At 36.6% G+C, this 17,708-nt stretch overlaps 1 protein-coding gene across 1 annotated transcript in view; it reads right to left on the bottom strand.

Moving 5' to 3' along the window:
• The window catches only part of LOC141464290 (connector enhancer of kinase suppressor of ras 2-like), a 213,283-nt gene extending 198,361 nt beyond the window's left edge, over positions 1-14,922 (bottom strand). The window contains exons 1-2 of the mRNA XM_074147092.1: positions 14,771-14,922; positions 13,820-13,893 (exon numbers count right to left, since the gene is read on the bottom strand). Of these exons, the coding sequence (XP_074003193.1) occupies positions 13,820-13,893; positions 14,771-14,796 (100 nt within the window). The 5' untranslated portion in view covers positions 14,797-14,922. The remainder of the gene's footprint in view (positions 1-13,819; positions 13,894-14,770) is intronic.
• Positions 14,923-17,708: the final 2,786 nt, after the last annotated feature.

The following is a 17,708-nucleotide window of genomic DNA, read 5'->3' as shown; positions in this document are numbered from 1 at the left end:
GCTTGTACCAGATGTCTGAACCTTCACAGACCCGATCAAATTTATTCCTTTAGACAAACCATTTCATATTACTTAATAGTAATAGTCAAGATCATTATTTTAATTGTCATCACTTCAAATCCAAACGTAGCAAATATGATGAATAATATGTTTCAAATTTTTCCCTTGATTAATGGGGTATAAGTGTGCAGAAAAATGCTCCAGTATTGAAGATGTGATTTCCCCAATGAAGCCATTGCTAGCAACATCTTTCCTGGAGCAGTTTCCCTCCGCTGTGGAACACTGTGATTCTTAAGGGCAGCACCCAAAATTAAGTTTTATAACTTTCATGCGCTACAGTTGCTAACGTTAATAACTGCCATTTCTCTGCATTTCACTGTGTCTCCCTGTCACTATTAAGAGTTTGTTGCTCTTGAAATACTTATTACCTGTAAAGCTCAGAACCTTTATCTGCATCATACTTGGCTTGAACTTCTCATATCTCTTTAGTCCTTATCAGCTCTGCCTGTCACTCTGGCCATTCTCTTTAGCAACCCAAAAATGCCCCGAACTACGCAACAGCAGAGCTTTGTGTTGAAATACTGCTATATGAGAGTCACCAAAGCCTGAAAAATGTTAATAGTCCACAATGTATATAAGGTTGCCATTACTCTTTGATAGTAAATATTACTTTGTCCCAGGTTACTTGATCTGAAAAAGAAAAGACACTCACAAGCAGCAGGATGCTAATAATGATCCTACATTTACATAGGGCCTCTCATCTCAGAAGTTTTAAACTCTCTTGTAACAGCTGCATAAGGACAATGTTATCCTTAAGTGAAATGCCAGCTGTAGACTGAAATGTGGTGGTTGTTTAAAACAGAGGCGAACCACGCAATACAAGCAGTGAGAACAGACAGTGCAATCTACCTCCTGGCTTTCAATAGAAGTGGATAAGGGCGCAATTTTTAACATTGTTTTCCAAAGCATTTCGACTGTTTTCTATCATCTCAGTCTGTTGGAATCTCAGTTTGGATCACATTAGAATGTACTTTCATCAGCATAAAAATGGAAATGCCACCATGATGACTTGGTTCAATATAGATTCAGAAAAATGATAATTTTCTGAATAATAAATGTCATATTTACCTTTGTATTAGTGTTTGCTTTTCCAATCTGATATATTTGCAAACCAGTGCCAGTGCACCTGTATATAAGCAGTACTTTTCACTGTCATTAACTGCAGTTGTGTAATCGTGTATGTATTTTTTATCAGAAGTCATGCCTCCATTTGCCCATAACTGCACTAGAATACTATGTCTTCTTTAATGGATTTCTAGGTAGGTTTTTTTCAACTCTTGTTAGTATCCTCCTTGTCTGCAAGCATTTATTGATTTTTAGAGTCAAACCAATGAGTCAAAACACAGGAGCTGGAAACAGAAATTGCAGAGAGGTAAAATGGAAGGTAATGAACGCTGGAAATAAGCACGGCTTTAATAAGCGTTGCTTCTTTCCTAGCTGCTAGTTGGTTCTATCAAGAGAACTCTTGGTAGATCACTATAAATTTTAAATCAAAAAATTAGAATATACCCGTGCATGACTGTACTGTGATCTAAAGTGTCCCTTGAGAATATTTCCTAATTATACTGCTTGATCAATTTTATTACGTTACCCAGAACAGCCAGTCTGCAAGATATACTGACACTTCTGTATAAAGAATGTTACACTGTAATAATGGATTTATTTTTACATAGTTATGTCTCATTTACTAGACTGACTTGTATTACCTGTATGTGAGATTCATTAATATGAGGTCAACTTCAGTTAGCTTTAGGATATCTACTGCAGAAAATGTAATAACAAAAAAACCCCATGCTCCTCTTGTTCTGTTTTGCTGTACAAGTGGTATTGACAGTCATTTGGGTTGAAAGCAACACAGATTATAGTGCATCCATAGTCTATAAATACTACTGAATTTCTAATTATTTAGTAAAAATCTCAGATAATGCTCTTTCCTAAGATTATTACAGATAAAGAGATTGTGGGATAGGCCTTAAGGGAAGACCACGTGCTTTCTTCAAATACACAATTCCCAATAATTTTGAGGTATCATGTGAATTTATCTCAAAGTACAATTGGTCATCGAGACATGTAAATCAAGTTTACTGAATAATCTTACCTAAAGAAAGGGGTAAGATGACCTTTAGACTGAAATAACATGAAATAAGCTTATCTTCACACTCCTTTGTACTTTCTGGATGTAATTTAGAAACCTTGTTATTTTTTAACTCTCCAAAGAATCACAGTTCCTGTTTCAAAATGTACTTTTTTAGAACAAGAAGCTGGCCATTATTTTAACATATCTACTAAATGGTTCTTTTTTTTCTGAGAAATCTGTGTTCTTTCTCTGCACCAAAACCAGAAAATGCAAATTCTGTTATCATTTAGGGAATGCTTAGTCATGGAGCTTCATTATCATGTTTGGGGATGGTAGCTGTGGAGTAGAGAAAGCCATTGCCCCCATAAGAATTAGTGATGGTCTGATAGACACATCATAATTCATTCTGGTATATCTTGAACTGCTACAAAATTATAATAATTATGTTAGTATTTTATGTAATTTATGAATTTTGCATATAATTGTGGTCTTCTCTTAATCATCTTAATGAAACTTTCTTAACAGCATAAGAACAGTAGTCCAAGGTGTGGCTTGCACAGATAATGTTAACTCAAGCTTGCATGAATGCCTACTAGGGTTAGCCAGAGATGCAATCTATTTCCTTCTGCTCTTCCACCATTGTTGTTTGCTTCATTATGAGAATAAATACAGACTGTTCCAGGATGGCATTAACATGGCTTAACAGTACGCCATAAGGTTTAATTTTGCCGGTGACATTGTTCTCTTATGTGGCAGCTTACCAGTTTGCAAAAACTGCAAAAATTGAAATATTGTCTATAATTTCCCCTCAAAAGATGGGATATTAATGAGATTTGAAAGAATACATTTTATGAGCAATTCAAATCAAGTATGACATAAGATGGTAAAAGAAAAAAAAAAGAAGGCACTAGGGTGAATCATTTTGTATGCCCTGCAATCAGCAGGCCAGGCTGACAAACCAGGCAGCTTTGGTTCGCATAGAATTTCTGCCTGGACATACAGCATGGAAAATGGAGACCTATCAAAGACATTCATAGGATACTTAAGTACCTTTGAAAACCAATGCCTTTGAAAAAATGCCAGGGGTTATGTGGAATTAATTAATTCCAAATGCCAAGATTCTTCATATATCAACATCCTCTTACTGCAAAAAATATTATAAAAGAAAACGGAAATATACAAAATATTTTAAGAATAAAACATGCTATTTTGACACTAGAGGACCCCATAAAGGAGGCCTTATTAATGAATAACTACAAAACTACCTTTAATTATGCAAAATTTATGGAACTTAACAGTGGAAAGAACAAGCAAAGAGCAGTCCACAATAAGCAGGGGTTAGGAAAGTTTTTTTTCACATTCTAAGCAATATTGATGGCTTTTGGAATGATTCAGAGATTGAATTAAAACACTTTCATTGAACGATCATTTGAGCTATTTGGTTTCTAGTTTAAGTATTTCCTCACTGCTGATATGCAAATAATGATTTCTGCTTCTACCGCAAAAGCTATTGATAATTTGTTCTGAGAATTACCAGAGAAACAAGAAATAGCTAATAAGAGCCGATCCCCCAGCGTGTTTTTCTTTCAGTGGTTTCTTTCAGATGGTTTCTTTAGCACATTTCCTAGTGTTTTTAAGACCACTTTTGAAAGTCTTGAGTGTGGTTTTCTCTAGTTTCTTTACAAAACTATAATTATTTAAACTTATCCTTTGTCTGCCTCTTAATTTCCTATGTGAAATTTTCCTGTCGCTCTATTTATGTTTATAATTTCTCTGTTTTCTTATTTAGATTAATTATTTGTTGTATTTTTGATGGATTATTCACTAGCTCTCTTCATTCTCCAAAAACTATTTCTGGAAATACAGCATCTCTGAGATACTGCACTAAGTGGATCTATTTCTTTTTATACAACATTCAAGTAATGAATATTCTAAACTTCTCTATTAATTCTGAACTTCTCTTACACTACTCTACCTGTTCCCTTCAACCGCATGATACAAATGCAAGCTTCAAAGTTGTTCTTTTTCTCTGCTTTGAATGTCTTTTTCCTCTGTAAACCATAAAGTTGTTTTCTGTATAAATAAATACAATTATCAGTGTGGCTTGGCAATGAACAATTAAAATCTCCTGACAATGGCCAATTAAAATATCTCCTTACTGTTCTGTAATTTAGGACATTTTTATTATGAGCTCATTGTTCCTGCTGAGTGATCAATAACAGATGCCTACGTCTGTCTTTCCTGGTTTTAGAAATGTGCCCACCGCAGCACATTCCTATCTAGTATAAGATGTGTTCTATCCATTGCAAATAATTTCATAAATAGATACCATTTTTGAACTACGTCCCTCATGCCTTCCAGGAAAGCAACATTTCATAGTCTGAAAGAGAAGTTAGAAGCATCCGTGATATTCACAGTAGATTTTAATGTAGAATCAATGAAACATCAATATATGCCCTCTTCCAACTGCACCTTAAAGCTACTAGAAGTTGTACTCGGGTTCTTTAGGCAGGTGGTTTTCAACTTGCTCAAACTGATCTGAGGCTGTCAAAATGGCAACCCTTTATTTATAAAAGAATATTTTGATGGATTTGCATACATTTGCAACATACAGAAGCACTCCTAGTTTGCCAAGCTTGAGATCAAAACTTGCTGATAAATGTCACTTGGTTTCTGTTACCTACTAATGCTTAGTATGGGCATGTCTTTCTTATTTTGAAAAAGCAGAAATATTTGCATTTCAGGATAGACAACATGGTACAGCAGCTGAGCTTTTTGTTATTTAGTGTACCACTTGAACTCTGTACTACAGGACAGTAAAAACTCCCATGCAGGACCAGACACTGATTGGGCAGTGTCTGGGAGAAAAGGAATTTATCATCCCCATGCTGTTTCTTCCGTTCTTTTCTTCCGTTGCTCTCCCTTTGTTACCTTCTCCTGCATTTTGAATGCAGTTCACTTCCAAATCACTGCAACCCTCTCCGAGATACATAAGGCCAGAGATAGAATTTTTTAATGTTAAATGAACGAATTACTTCACAATCTGATGCTTACTCTCCATCGGATTATGAAAAAGGCAGGAAACATACTGCTAGAGAGTAATATGAATAAACAAGAGCAGAGAGAGGAAAAGAGAACAGAGGAAGCTGCTGGAGAGAAAGCTATAACATGCTCTTCATTCAAGTGATAATTGCTGTGTCTGAGTTGTCAGGCTGATGACACTACTGTCTGTCTTAACTCAAACAGAGGTAGTTTTCCATGTAAACTGAAAAGCAGATGTGTCAAATTAATCCTTTCTATAGTTGTAGTAGTTTCAGTTATAGAAGACACAATTTCTGCCTTAAGAACTCCTGAAATCTATAGAGTTTTTCTAGGCTTTGTATGATGCTTATAATGAAAAAGGTGAACGCTTTTGTAGGGAATAGAAGTGAGTGTATTTTGTAAAATTATTGTCTGTTACATTTTTATTTTAAACATACCATCCACATTATAACTAAAATGCACCATAGACCTTTTATAATTCATTTTTATTGGAAAACAGTTGGTGAAGAATTTGAGTAGGAAAACCCAAACATTACATTGGACTTGAATCTTCTGAGTGCATCACTATAGAAGGTTAACAAGGATACTTTTTGGGAGCCATTTGAGTATTAGTTAATCAGAAATAATTTCATTTTGATTCATCACTAGAGCTCTCCAAATACAGCCTTACAATTTCTTCCTCTCTGAATCCTATAATGATAAGTCACTAAGCTCCATCTTTCCAGTGCCTGTCATTACTACAATGACATCAGGGGACAGGGGGAAGTTTTGTGTTTAGTAAAAAAACTAAACTACAAAAGTAGCTTTTAGAAGATTTTTACAAAATTATGCTGGGGAGAAAGGATGAATGCATATTATTGCTCAGGATTATTCCATAGTATTGTAGTTTATTAAGTACAATGCTTCATTTAATATCAACAGTGTCACTAATTTCACCAGCAGAACAACAACCTCCATTTGTGTCAGCATGGCAGGACAGCTGTTCTCAGAAAGAATGGCATTAAAAGGATAAGTTCTTTTCTTTTTAGTTTTCACACCTTTGTAGGTGTTAAAAGAATTTTGCAAAGCACCTCAGGACAAACTGTAACATACCTCTTACTTTCCTGGCGTATGTATACATTGTAATATTTATTGTGCCTCATGCATTTTTTTCTTCATTACAAATAGAAATGCAAGACATTAAACCTGTCAGAAAGAGATGTATGGAAATTTCATGAAGTAGGTATATTTCTTTACTCAAGCAGAGGAAGTGTTCTTCTGACCTATAGTGTACATTTAGGAGACTACCCCGAGGACAGACCCATAAAGCATTCAGCTGCCTTCCCACTGGTTTTGAGATGTAAGAATTGGCAAGGAACTTTGCCTGACACTCCACCATCTAGACAGTGTTTTCTGGCATACACTAAAATACTATTCATGATGTATTTGTTGCAAAGTGTAATGTTTCTAAAACTGCTTTCCAAATGAGGTAGCCAGAAATACCATAACACTGAGAGCTTCTGCTATTTTTCTAGGAAATATACATTTTATAAACTTGTAAAAGTAACTCTGAGGTATTACACATAGAGTTCTCAATGTTATGGTACATGTGTTGGTGTCATTCCTGCCAAAGCACGGTAAAATTTAGAATCAGGAATTATGAGGGCAAGAAAGTGTTGTCAGGATTATGTCTGGGAAGAAACCATGAAAGTATATTATTGCTCAGCAAGATCCAGTATATTTGCAGCTTCTAGACATACAGTACCTCATTTAATGTGATCTGAAAGTGTCATCCACAGGATCCAATTTATTCTGAATTTTGCTTCCTGATAGAATATATTGTGAAATAATGGAGATCGGGAGAATGTTGTTCTCCTCTGAATTTGCATTGCCACTCTGTTCTCCCCATAGTGGTCAGAATTTGAAGAAAGGTGGGGATTTTGCATAACACGTCTCAAGAACATATGGTAAGGTTACAAGATACATGCATGACATTTGTGTCTGGCTGCCTATATTAAGGTTCAAGACAATAAAATAAATTTCTTTACATAATGACCTGGAAGATTAGTTATGCTTGATAAATGTGACTTGAGAGACACTCATTCAACTCAGACTGCAAGCAGAATTGCATTTATTTAAAAGGTCTGAATGTATCTGGTTTATAGATAATATATCCCTAAATATCCAGATAATAAATATAGGCCATTAAATTGCTAAATGTTGCTGAAATCTTTTATGTAGATAGTGCTAATCCAGTCAGTTCTTGGAAGATACATGGATTGGTTTCTAATTGGTCCTCAAAAAGGTGCTAGTAAAAATGACGTAATAGTGATAGGGATGTAGAAATACCTCGGATAAATAATTTCCATAGAATATTACATGAGATATGGAGGTCTTTCTACAATACACTACTCAGCTTGTAGGTCAGCTTGCCATGACACTAACTGTGGCTGTGTCACTACTGGGAAGGCAGAAAATGGAGTAATGGACTCAGCAAAGTGTTTTGTTGTCTGTCCAGGCTGCCAGCAGTACACAGGTTGAATTAAAAGTGATGATAGTTAAAGCCGTGAGGGTACTGGGTCTTAGTTATCCTGCCAGTCTTCTGAGCGCTTTATGATATCTTAAGGTTGGAAAGAATGAGGCTTTTGTAAAGTCTTAGCAAAAGTGGAACAGGCATAGATTTGCTTCTGATGCTGAAACTCTTCTGCTTTCAGGAGGCTATGCCATTAGATTCTTATAAAATAAGACATTTGGAACAGAATATTGATTTGATCTTGAATACTTTGTCTCTGAATTTTTTTTGCTAGGCTTTCACTAGAGTTAAATATTTTTCCTGCTATGCCTAAACATTATACATATAGCTTTATTACTTACAATTTATAGTCGATATTGACTGCATCTCTTTTTCCATGTGTATAGTAGGTGATAACAAAAACATGACAAGCTTGCAAGGTCTTTTGGCCAGTAACTTTTATAAATACTAATTCTTAATGATATGCCAATATTTTAGAAGGAAATGAGAATTAAAAATAATTTAAATAAAGTCAAGACAATGGAAGAGAAATTAAAAAATTAAAGTGAAAGTAAAAAACTAAAGAGAATTAAAAAAAATCCAATGTATCCTCATATCATATTTACTCATTATGAAAGCAACTCACCTGTGCTAAACTTCCTTTCCAAGACAGAGTGAGCTGAGATCCTGAACTTTTAGATTACACTTTGTGTATGATTTTTTCGTATTCTCTCCTAACCAAGTTGTAGCCTCCTCCCAGCCCAGTCTTCCCATTGACATTGGTTCTCAGAGTATTTGAATGCAGATTCATTCCAAGCATCTGCAGCTAGGATAGCCTTCTCACACAGGTATTCTGGAAAATACACACCATGAAATATCCAGAAGGAAGCCAGAGCTATAATCTCTTTGGGACTGTTTGACATGTTTCAAAGATGAGGGTTATACATATGCAAGAAACTATCCCAAGATCTTGTCTGAACTGGCAGAAGCCTTGACAAGAGGTTAGGCCATTCTTCTGCAGACAGGCTGGATATGTAAACTGTTCCAGAAGGATGTTTGTCTGACCTGTTCTTAGTTGTGTTCGAAACCTCCTGCAAAGGAAATGGCCAAACCTGCCCTCACAACTTAACTGCACCCAACATCGGGAACCTGCTCCTTGAAGTCTGGTCTTAACCACTTTTATATTGTGAAGTAGTCAACTCTGAGGTGTGCTCTGGTGACCCTTTTAAAGCAAATAGTTTACAACATTCGACAGAATAGTTGTTACCAAAATTTATTACTGAAAAGTATTACGGCCTGAAACTTGTAAGAGGAATTACAGACAATTCTGATTCAGTGACTTCCTAGCGACAACTGGAAATGTGGTACTAGTGGAACACGGTGATCCGAGGGGGAGCCACATCACTAAATTATTTGTTTCCATTTTGAAATTGGTGAGAGTAGAAAGAAAATGATGAAAACTTTGCTTTTAGAACTGCTTGAAAATTCACTGCTAATTGTGAGGGCATCTCTATTTGTGGCTCTTCGTTCTCTTCCAAACCTATTTGTCTTCAGAAAGAACTGAAAAGATGTTATAAACCCTACATTTTTCTAAATAAGATATGACCTAAGTTATCTATCAGGTTTCAAATTGTATGTTGTGAAGTTGAATTCTTGCATTATGGGAGTCTAAGGTCATGAAGGGGGATCAAGAAAGCTAAGTATCATCCAGCTGAGTACCTATAAGGCTGCTTTTGCAGTAGATCATAATATTTAGCTGTGTTTCCAGTATGCTCTAAGATTTTATATATTATGTTCTGTAAATAGAGGAGACTCCCTGGTTATGACATATTGCTACAGAACAGGTAGTGATCTAATGAAAAGCAAGAGAAGACTGAGAAGGGGTTTGCCGGAGCCCTGCGTGATATGAATGCTAACAAGTCCACTCACGTCATCAGCTTCCCTGCTCCCAGCTCCCCCCTCCCTCCCTTCCTTTTTCTTTTATGAGCCAGCTTGAAATCAGGGAATTACATGCTAAGGAAAACCCTTCAGCTAAACATATAATTATTCTGCACAGGATCAGTGCAGCACAGTTAATCAGTTTACCAACTGAATTAATTTTTATTTTTTCATGTCTGCATCTCCTGTTGAGAGTGGAGAAATTCTAGATTTAAAGAGGAAAAAATGGGTTGCAGTTGTGAAATGAGTATCTAAGGCTGAGCATTCTTTATGAGAGAAACCTCCACTGCAGGCTATTTTGGCAGAGAAACCTTACTGTCAGTCCCCAAGACTGTGAATAACTGACTCCATGTGGAGTTATTACTTACAGGTACTTAAGAAATAACTGGCTTCCTATTTTAATTTTCAGCTGTTTAATAACATTCCATTCTCTGAAAGTCACAGCTGTATTTCGTTGCATTGTATTTCATTTCATTTCATTGGATTGTTTTGAAAAGTTAGTATTTATTTGGACACAGGTGTCACTTCACGGTAAATGAGTTCACATTTTAAATAACCTACTTGCAAATGGCTTCATTTAGGAAGTACAAAATCTTAAATGCTGCTATTTGTAAAAGTAAAGAGAATAAATTTTAGATTCTACTTACAATGAAAACACAAACTATCATGCTTCTATTAATTCTAAGTGCAAATAAGGCATCATGCCTCCCCTCTGCCCCCCAAGCCCCTCAAATTCTGTACAGGATTACCTTCCATAGTGCATACATGCATATGAAGATAGATGGACTTTGGTTCAGGAGTGCTCACTCTGATAACCTGTTTGCAACTACAAAGTGTCACTGAGTTTCACAGGAACTTCATAGGCCAAAAGGAAATCAAAGTCTCCGGGTAGAAGCATTGCAGATTTAAATACGAAGTGTAGTTTGTCATTTACTCATGTTAATATGTTAAACTTAATCAGAGGAAAACCAGACCAAGTTTGAAAACTACTCTGATTCTTATGTACTTGCAAACTTTATGTGTAATATTTATTTTCCCAACAGTGGCAGAATGGAATTTTAGCATGGCAAAGTTCTTTCTCGTAACATACCTTTTGGGTCCATAGTACATATCCCCAGGAAAACATTTAAGTTTTGTAAGAAATGGGTACATGCCAGGAGAAATACTGGCTCATTTTCTGAAGTGAGAACCATTTAGAAAGTTAACATTTTGGAAAATTTTGATAAAAACCTGAATAACTGTTGTTAAAAATATCTTCACAATTAATGTCTTCCGCTTCTTTGAAGATTTTATTTTTAATGACAGTGCCTTCTGCTGTGTATTTGCTAAACTTTACAAAATATTTTTGTATACTCTAAAGAATTTCTATAACACAAAGGCATCTATAGTTTAGCTTCTAGAGCCTCTATAAGCCTCAAGAATCAATTTCTAAAGACTTGCATGGCCTTTTCAGGTTGTCCACACATTCAGATGCAGTTCCCAAGTTGAATTCCAGTTGAATGCGTTCCTGAGAAAAGAACTGTGGATAAATAGAAAATGCCAACTTGTCATAATAATGTTCCTTAAAGCCTACCAATTTTTACTTTTTTGGCAAGTAACATTTCCTTAAGGAAAAGAACAGAAGGGTGTCTCCTCTTGGTTGGGGCTTCGGCTACAGCTGCTTCTGATAATAGCACACTGTAAGCAGGATGCATTCTGGGTAGCCAGGTCTCAAACTATTAACATCATTTTGGTGGTTTTGTTCCATCTTCTCTTCAATTTTTTGATTTTGCTGGTACTCACTGATACTTAATTTTAAAACATGTACTTTGCTAACAGTTTTAAAAGTAAGTTATGATAGCTTAAGTAATTATGATAAATTCATTTCCCTATGAAGTACATTATAATTTATAACCTTTACAAATAAAGCTAATCAACTACATATTTTAAGCCAAAAAAAGGTGTATTACACTTACAATATTTGTTATACTGTTTATTAACATGTTGCTTTCTATAGCAAAGGTAATATTTCACATTCATAGCGTGGTATTTTTTCTAAAAAGTTTTTACTTTATCTTTTAATGCTGCCAAAGAAGTGTATCCTTCAGTATAGAAGACATATGTAAAAGCTACCTTATCACTTGAATAGTACTACCTATGCAGACCTTTGACCTCTCTAATGCATTAATAGCTGTTTAGCAGAATGACCATAGCTAATGGAGCTGACATACAGAATATATGTAAATTACAGATAAACAGTGGCCACAATCGAGAATTTTTTGTAAAAGAAGAGATTTACAAGTAATTTTAAATTAATTCTGGTATACTTCCATTTGTGTGTGTTAGGTCTTTCCTTTGGCTACAATTGAAATATGCATTTATAAAGATAAGCACCAGGATTAAAAGGGGAGTTGCAATATTAGCATGGTAAAAATGGACAAATGTACAACTTCACTGTTTGTGGATCTGCAGCTCTCACGTTACCAAGGAATATACCTATCTGTCTGGTGAATACTTCAGTGTTCATTGCATCATACTTATTTATGCTTAAGTACAGAGGCACGCAACTGACAATACTGTCTACTCCAGACATCCCTACAGATGCAGTATGCAGTCTTTGTATAGAAATTTAACTGTCAAGCAACATTTAAACCTTTTATTTGTATGACCTTCTTGCTTCCCATGGTGTGCACTACACATGTTATGGATTAATGTTACTCAAGATGTAATTAGTTTACATCAAAAAGGATAAAAAAGTAGCAGGAAGTATTTTTAAATTTAGCAACAAGTACTATACACACCTTGACATTTAATTTACATTATGAGTCAAGTAATGAGTTAAAACAGCATAACGATCTGTTCATTTTTAAAGTCTTTTATGTACGGAAAATAAAGGTGTGGATCATGCATGTACAGTAGGAATTGATTTCAAGGAATGACATTGGAGTATAAGAATTAATCCTTTATGAAATGGTTTCAGGATCCATCCCAATGACCTGCTTAAGATCTCCCAATTAACCTGAATTCACAAACACCTGAGAAACAAGCTACATACATTCCCTAAGATACCATTACCTTCATAATACTGTGTGCTTGTAAAAGAATAGTTTGCTCATAACTGTAATATGTCTGATGAGCACCTAAACAGCCCGATTTCAGTTAAGTATGGAGACGTGTCTCAGCAAAACGAAATCAAACCCATTCCCTTATTAATAATAATACTATGAAAGCTTTAAGGATATCATAGTGGGCATCCAGTTTGACCCTCCAGTAAGTTCAGTGATCACATTACAGAAATCATCTCCATGAGTGAGGTACAAACAAAATTTGCACCTCTTCTCCTTATATAATGGAGATCCCTCGTAGGGGAAATTATTTACAGCTCATCAGAAGCAATATATAACAGCACTAATGCATCCGACTGTGGAAATGCATTTTTCCTCACTCGGGAGGAATTTAAAACACTTATCGTCAGGACCAATTCTTCACCCTCCCATCCAGCGCAGCCTGTTTGCAGCACAGCCGAGCACTGTGAGGCAAAACATGTCACAGCTTATGGCAGTGTTGTGAAACTGCCAATGTGCAGGGAAATCGTCATTCCCCTCAAGTTACGGGGGAGAGTTTCCCCGGCGAAGCCGTGCTCAGCCCGGCGCGTACCCTGCGCGCCCCGGGCGCGGCGCGGGCTGCACTGTCCAGGGTACCGGCGGCGCGGGCGGGGGGGCGCGGGCGCGCTGAGCACCAGGGCGGCGGGAGCGGCTGGGAAGCCTGAACGAATCAGGACATGTCACCAGAGGAGCTGAATTCCTCAGTCCAGCCACCGGCACCTTATGCTCCTTGTGGTACCCTAAACTACACGCGAGTGCTGCACAGCCACTGCATCACATCACCTGATATGAGCAAAACAGACCTAATCAGGGCAAATTTAAAGCAACCAAACATAATAATGTTACACTGTGCGATGCATAATGGAACCATGAGACACAAACACTTTATGGCTGCATTTACCAACAAATGCGTTTGATCCCTACTCAGTTCTCGGCAGAAATCCCAACAACATGCTGCACAGCTTAAACAGCTTCTCTCCTCAGTCGTGTCTTTAAAAACTACTGTGCAAAGCAGCATACAGATTACTAAAACTGAATAAACTCTTCCCAAAACAAAGGATACAAGAGCAGATATGTAAATCGCAAGGATCCAAAGTACAGACAATACATGGTAATAAATGATCATACCTTTCATCCAATCCACTACTTGCTTGGGCGTCCACTTGCTAATAGGTTCCATAACGAGAGCCATCATCAGATCACTTTATCATTCACACCAAAATCAGAAAAAGGAGAGAAAAAAATGTATCAGAGCATGGCTGGGCTAAGAGAGCTGTAGGATTTTACAGTGCAGTCCAAAGAGAAGATGATGCTTTGTCCCTCCAGGTTTCTCCTGCACTGATTCAGTAATGTATAAAATTACACTGCTTGATCAGCTCTGGCACCTCCCCCACTGCACACAGCCTGCAACACACTGGAGCACAGAGCCAGGAAATGGTGCAGTACGTATAGACTTACTTACAAAAGCCTCTACCCAGTGATCTACTTATTAGACTGGCACAAATATAAAATTATATTACACAGAGAGCAATTCAAGCTGGAGCTGTTCCAGACACTGAGTTTTAAGGAGCTTTATTCCAACAAGCTCTGGGATCTTCATCAGGGAAAATATCACTACTGTAACTTGATAGCAGATTGTCTTGGCTTCATTGTGAATATGCTGACTGCCACTCAGTTTAAAGAGAAGATAGAAATATCAGAACATCACTTGGCATCTGGCAAAATGCTGAGCATCTCCATCTTTACAATACAAAATGTTGCTGGAGTCTTATACTATATAATCATGTAATTCAGAATGTCAAGCACAGTATAAAAAGTCTTACTCAAGAAAAAAACTATTGGAAGAAAACTCTTTATTCTGGCCAAATTCAGAGCCCATATATTTCGTCCTATGAGCTTCTCATTTTATAGAGAAAGAATGACAGCATCAAAGAGTCATTTTTTACTGCTACAGCACTTTAATGTAGACATGTGTAGCAAGAATTTTGATTCAAAGCACTGGGACCATTAGTCGATCTCTACCTTTTGTTAGGGAGGGGGAAAAATGTTCTAAATATTCCTAATACTGAGGTTTACTACCCTTCCATAACATGAAGGTTAAACATTTTAATGAGATGTCCTAAGTAGTGCTTTTTGGACCCTTTTGTGACTCTTTGCACATCATGTAGCACAAGTTCTGCATCATGTGGTTGAAGAGGTTTGTGGTTTCTGTTTGATCCACTGTCTGAGATTATGCCGCCCCACTATTTTATTTTAGGGGGAGAAACTCAGATTCAAAAAAAAAAAAAAATCAGAACAAGCAATTTCACCTTTCTTTTCAGAAATCTTTCATCTGTGCCTTTTCTTCCTGCACTGCTCCAAGTTCCACCAGCACATTAGGGTAAGGAGATGACACTGTTACCAGGTCTCCCTTACTCCACTAGAGCTGTGCTAATTTACCCAAGCCTTATCTGTCCTTTATCTGTCCTTTCTTTCTCATATGGGAGAACATAAAATACAAATGGAATATTTATGCTATACCATTTCAGGGTTCTTCTTTAAGTCTATATAGCTAAGGATGCAGACAGGCATTCTTTTTTTCCCCCCTGAAATGTCTCCAAAGAGAGGTACCATTCTCAGTTCAGTGATGCACTCTATCCTTTTTTATTTTTCTACTGCTTTGGGAAGTAGTGTGATTAGTATTCTACGATGTATTTTGAGTGCTCAGAGCACAGATCTCCTTTACAAAAGGATTCACATCAATTCTCTTTCAAGAAGGCTGTTTCCAGCTGAACAGCATGTCAGCTTCCTCTGTGAGTTTTGGGAGACCACTTTTAGTAGCTTTAGTTCTGTCTAAATAGCTGTTTACAATGGACATAATAATGACAAAGACTTCAAATACTCAGTACTTCTCCTTTTGGGCAATAGTGGACTAGAATTGAGATACTCAGAATAAATATTTCTGTTAGCTATTGGAAACTGTACAAGCTGATTTTTTTGAGGCTATGCTTTCTTAAAATTATTTTCACAAAATTATCACCTCTCATAAATTCTTTTAAGTTCAATACAAACATGGAAAAATTTGAGATAAGCTATGTTGTGTATGAATTTAGTATTTGGACACAATTACATGTAATAATCTTCATTCATGATTGTTTGGACCATTTCCCTAATTCCTGTAATTTGACAGACGTTCTGTCAATGTCCTTTTGTCACATTTCCTACCCCTGCTTGACTGGGCAGACTTTTTAGAAAATATTTTGACATATTTTTGAAAGAGGATGGAGCCTGAATTCAAAGCCCATCAATGTAAGTGGGTGTTCTTGCATTCATTTTAATTGTCCCTGGATGACAAAATAAGCCCAAAACTACTATTTTGAAATCAGTACTTCCATTTTCAGAATGGGAATTTTCAAAAACTTTTTGATGTCCTGTTACAGAGGCTCCTCACCACGAAGATGGTTTGCAGTTTCATTTATTCATAGTGTTATTCACCACCATGGTGTTAGTTCAGGCAGTAACTATAATTTTTCTGAAAGATCTTGACTATTAGATAATCTCCTATGCTTTTCTTTATTATTACTGATCACATTTTCTCTTTATTTTGGGATCCTACAACCTTTTGGACAATGCATCTATTTTTGTACTGCTTCTTGAAATAAATATTTAAAAGTTGTTAAAAACAGTAACTCTCCTTCTTGAGCAGATGATTTATTCAGCTTCATTATCCGTTGCACAGATCAGTGTGCATAGCCATAGTTTGTCATGAATCGTTCTAAACCCAGACAAATGTTCCTTTAACTTATCTCATGGGTATGTTCATCATTGCAGTCCATGGAAGATGGTACCTGAGTATTTCCTCTGCTTCTTGCTTTGTTATTTCAAGAAAGATGTATTTCTCCCACCCTGTCATACGAGAATATCACAGGAACATGGGAAACCTCGTCTAGATCAGAAAAGGAACCTGCGACTGACCACAGCAATGGGTACAACTGAGCAATACCTACAGCCAAATGGAGTCAAGATGCGTTCAGACTATTTCTGTAACCACAGTTCAACTCAGTTCATAACACTTTTTAATATAGGTTGTCCAATATGCCAGCTGAGGTAATGACTCTGAAATGAGTAATCATGGAATGAGCCACCCATTGCACTGAGCTGTGGTCCTTATTACTGACACAGTTCTAAACATAGCTGTGCTAGAGTTAAATCACCTGGCTTACATTTATTGTCAGCTATAGGGCACTGTTGTAAAATCAAGTTTGAACTCACTAAACAAGAAACTTTTTTAAAAAATAAGCAAAACTGTGTAATCCCTAAAGCTATTCCATATGTTTTTCTGTCCATTTATTGCAAGGCTTCTGCCTGGATCCCCTGATCTACCTTGCATTGCTTCCTAACACCGACATAAAAGAAACAATGCATTCCCATGATTATGTTTTTCTTCCAGGCTGAATATAGCAAATCAACAGCAAAAAAGATCAAGGAACATGTTTCTCACTACTATTCTATCTAGGTCATGTAAATGAGAAATACTTTCTGAGTGAAGTCTGTGTAGGCATCGGAGCAAAGTAAGGCATTTGAAACAGAGAAGAGAAACAGACCTTTCACTGTGTGATGCAGTGTTGTTGTCAAAGGCCTATATAAAATAATCTGGTAATTTCAGGCCATAATCACTGCTATCATCTTTGACAGCAGAGGCCTAGGGCTGAAAAGACTGGTTGAAAGGTTTTGAATCCCTCCTTCTTCACAGCAATAATGCTGGTTGTTCTTCAGCTTTTGAGCACTGCCTGGTATCTCTGGGATTACTAATTAAACCATCATTCTCTGTATTTTCATGGTCACCGTGGGAGGCAGCTAAATGTTCTTGTGTATTTCGTGGCCAGTGATAACTTTCTGATTAATGATGATGCTCAAACCTGGTAACATAGTTAGTATGACACTTAGGGCAATCATATATTTCTTGCAGTTTGGTAACAATTATTCTTGTATTCTTTGATGAAGAAATAACCATATGTTGTGAACTAAGTCCTTTACA

This window comes from Numenius arquata, chromosome 5, assembly GCF_964106895.1.
Source record: "Numenius arquata chromosome 5, bNumArq3.hap1.1, whole genome shotgun sequence".
NCBI lineage: Eukaryota > Metazoa > Chordata > Aves > Charadriiformes > Scolopacidae > Numenius > Numenius arquata.
This window is presented reverse-complemented; position numbering and strand designations above follow the sequence as displayed.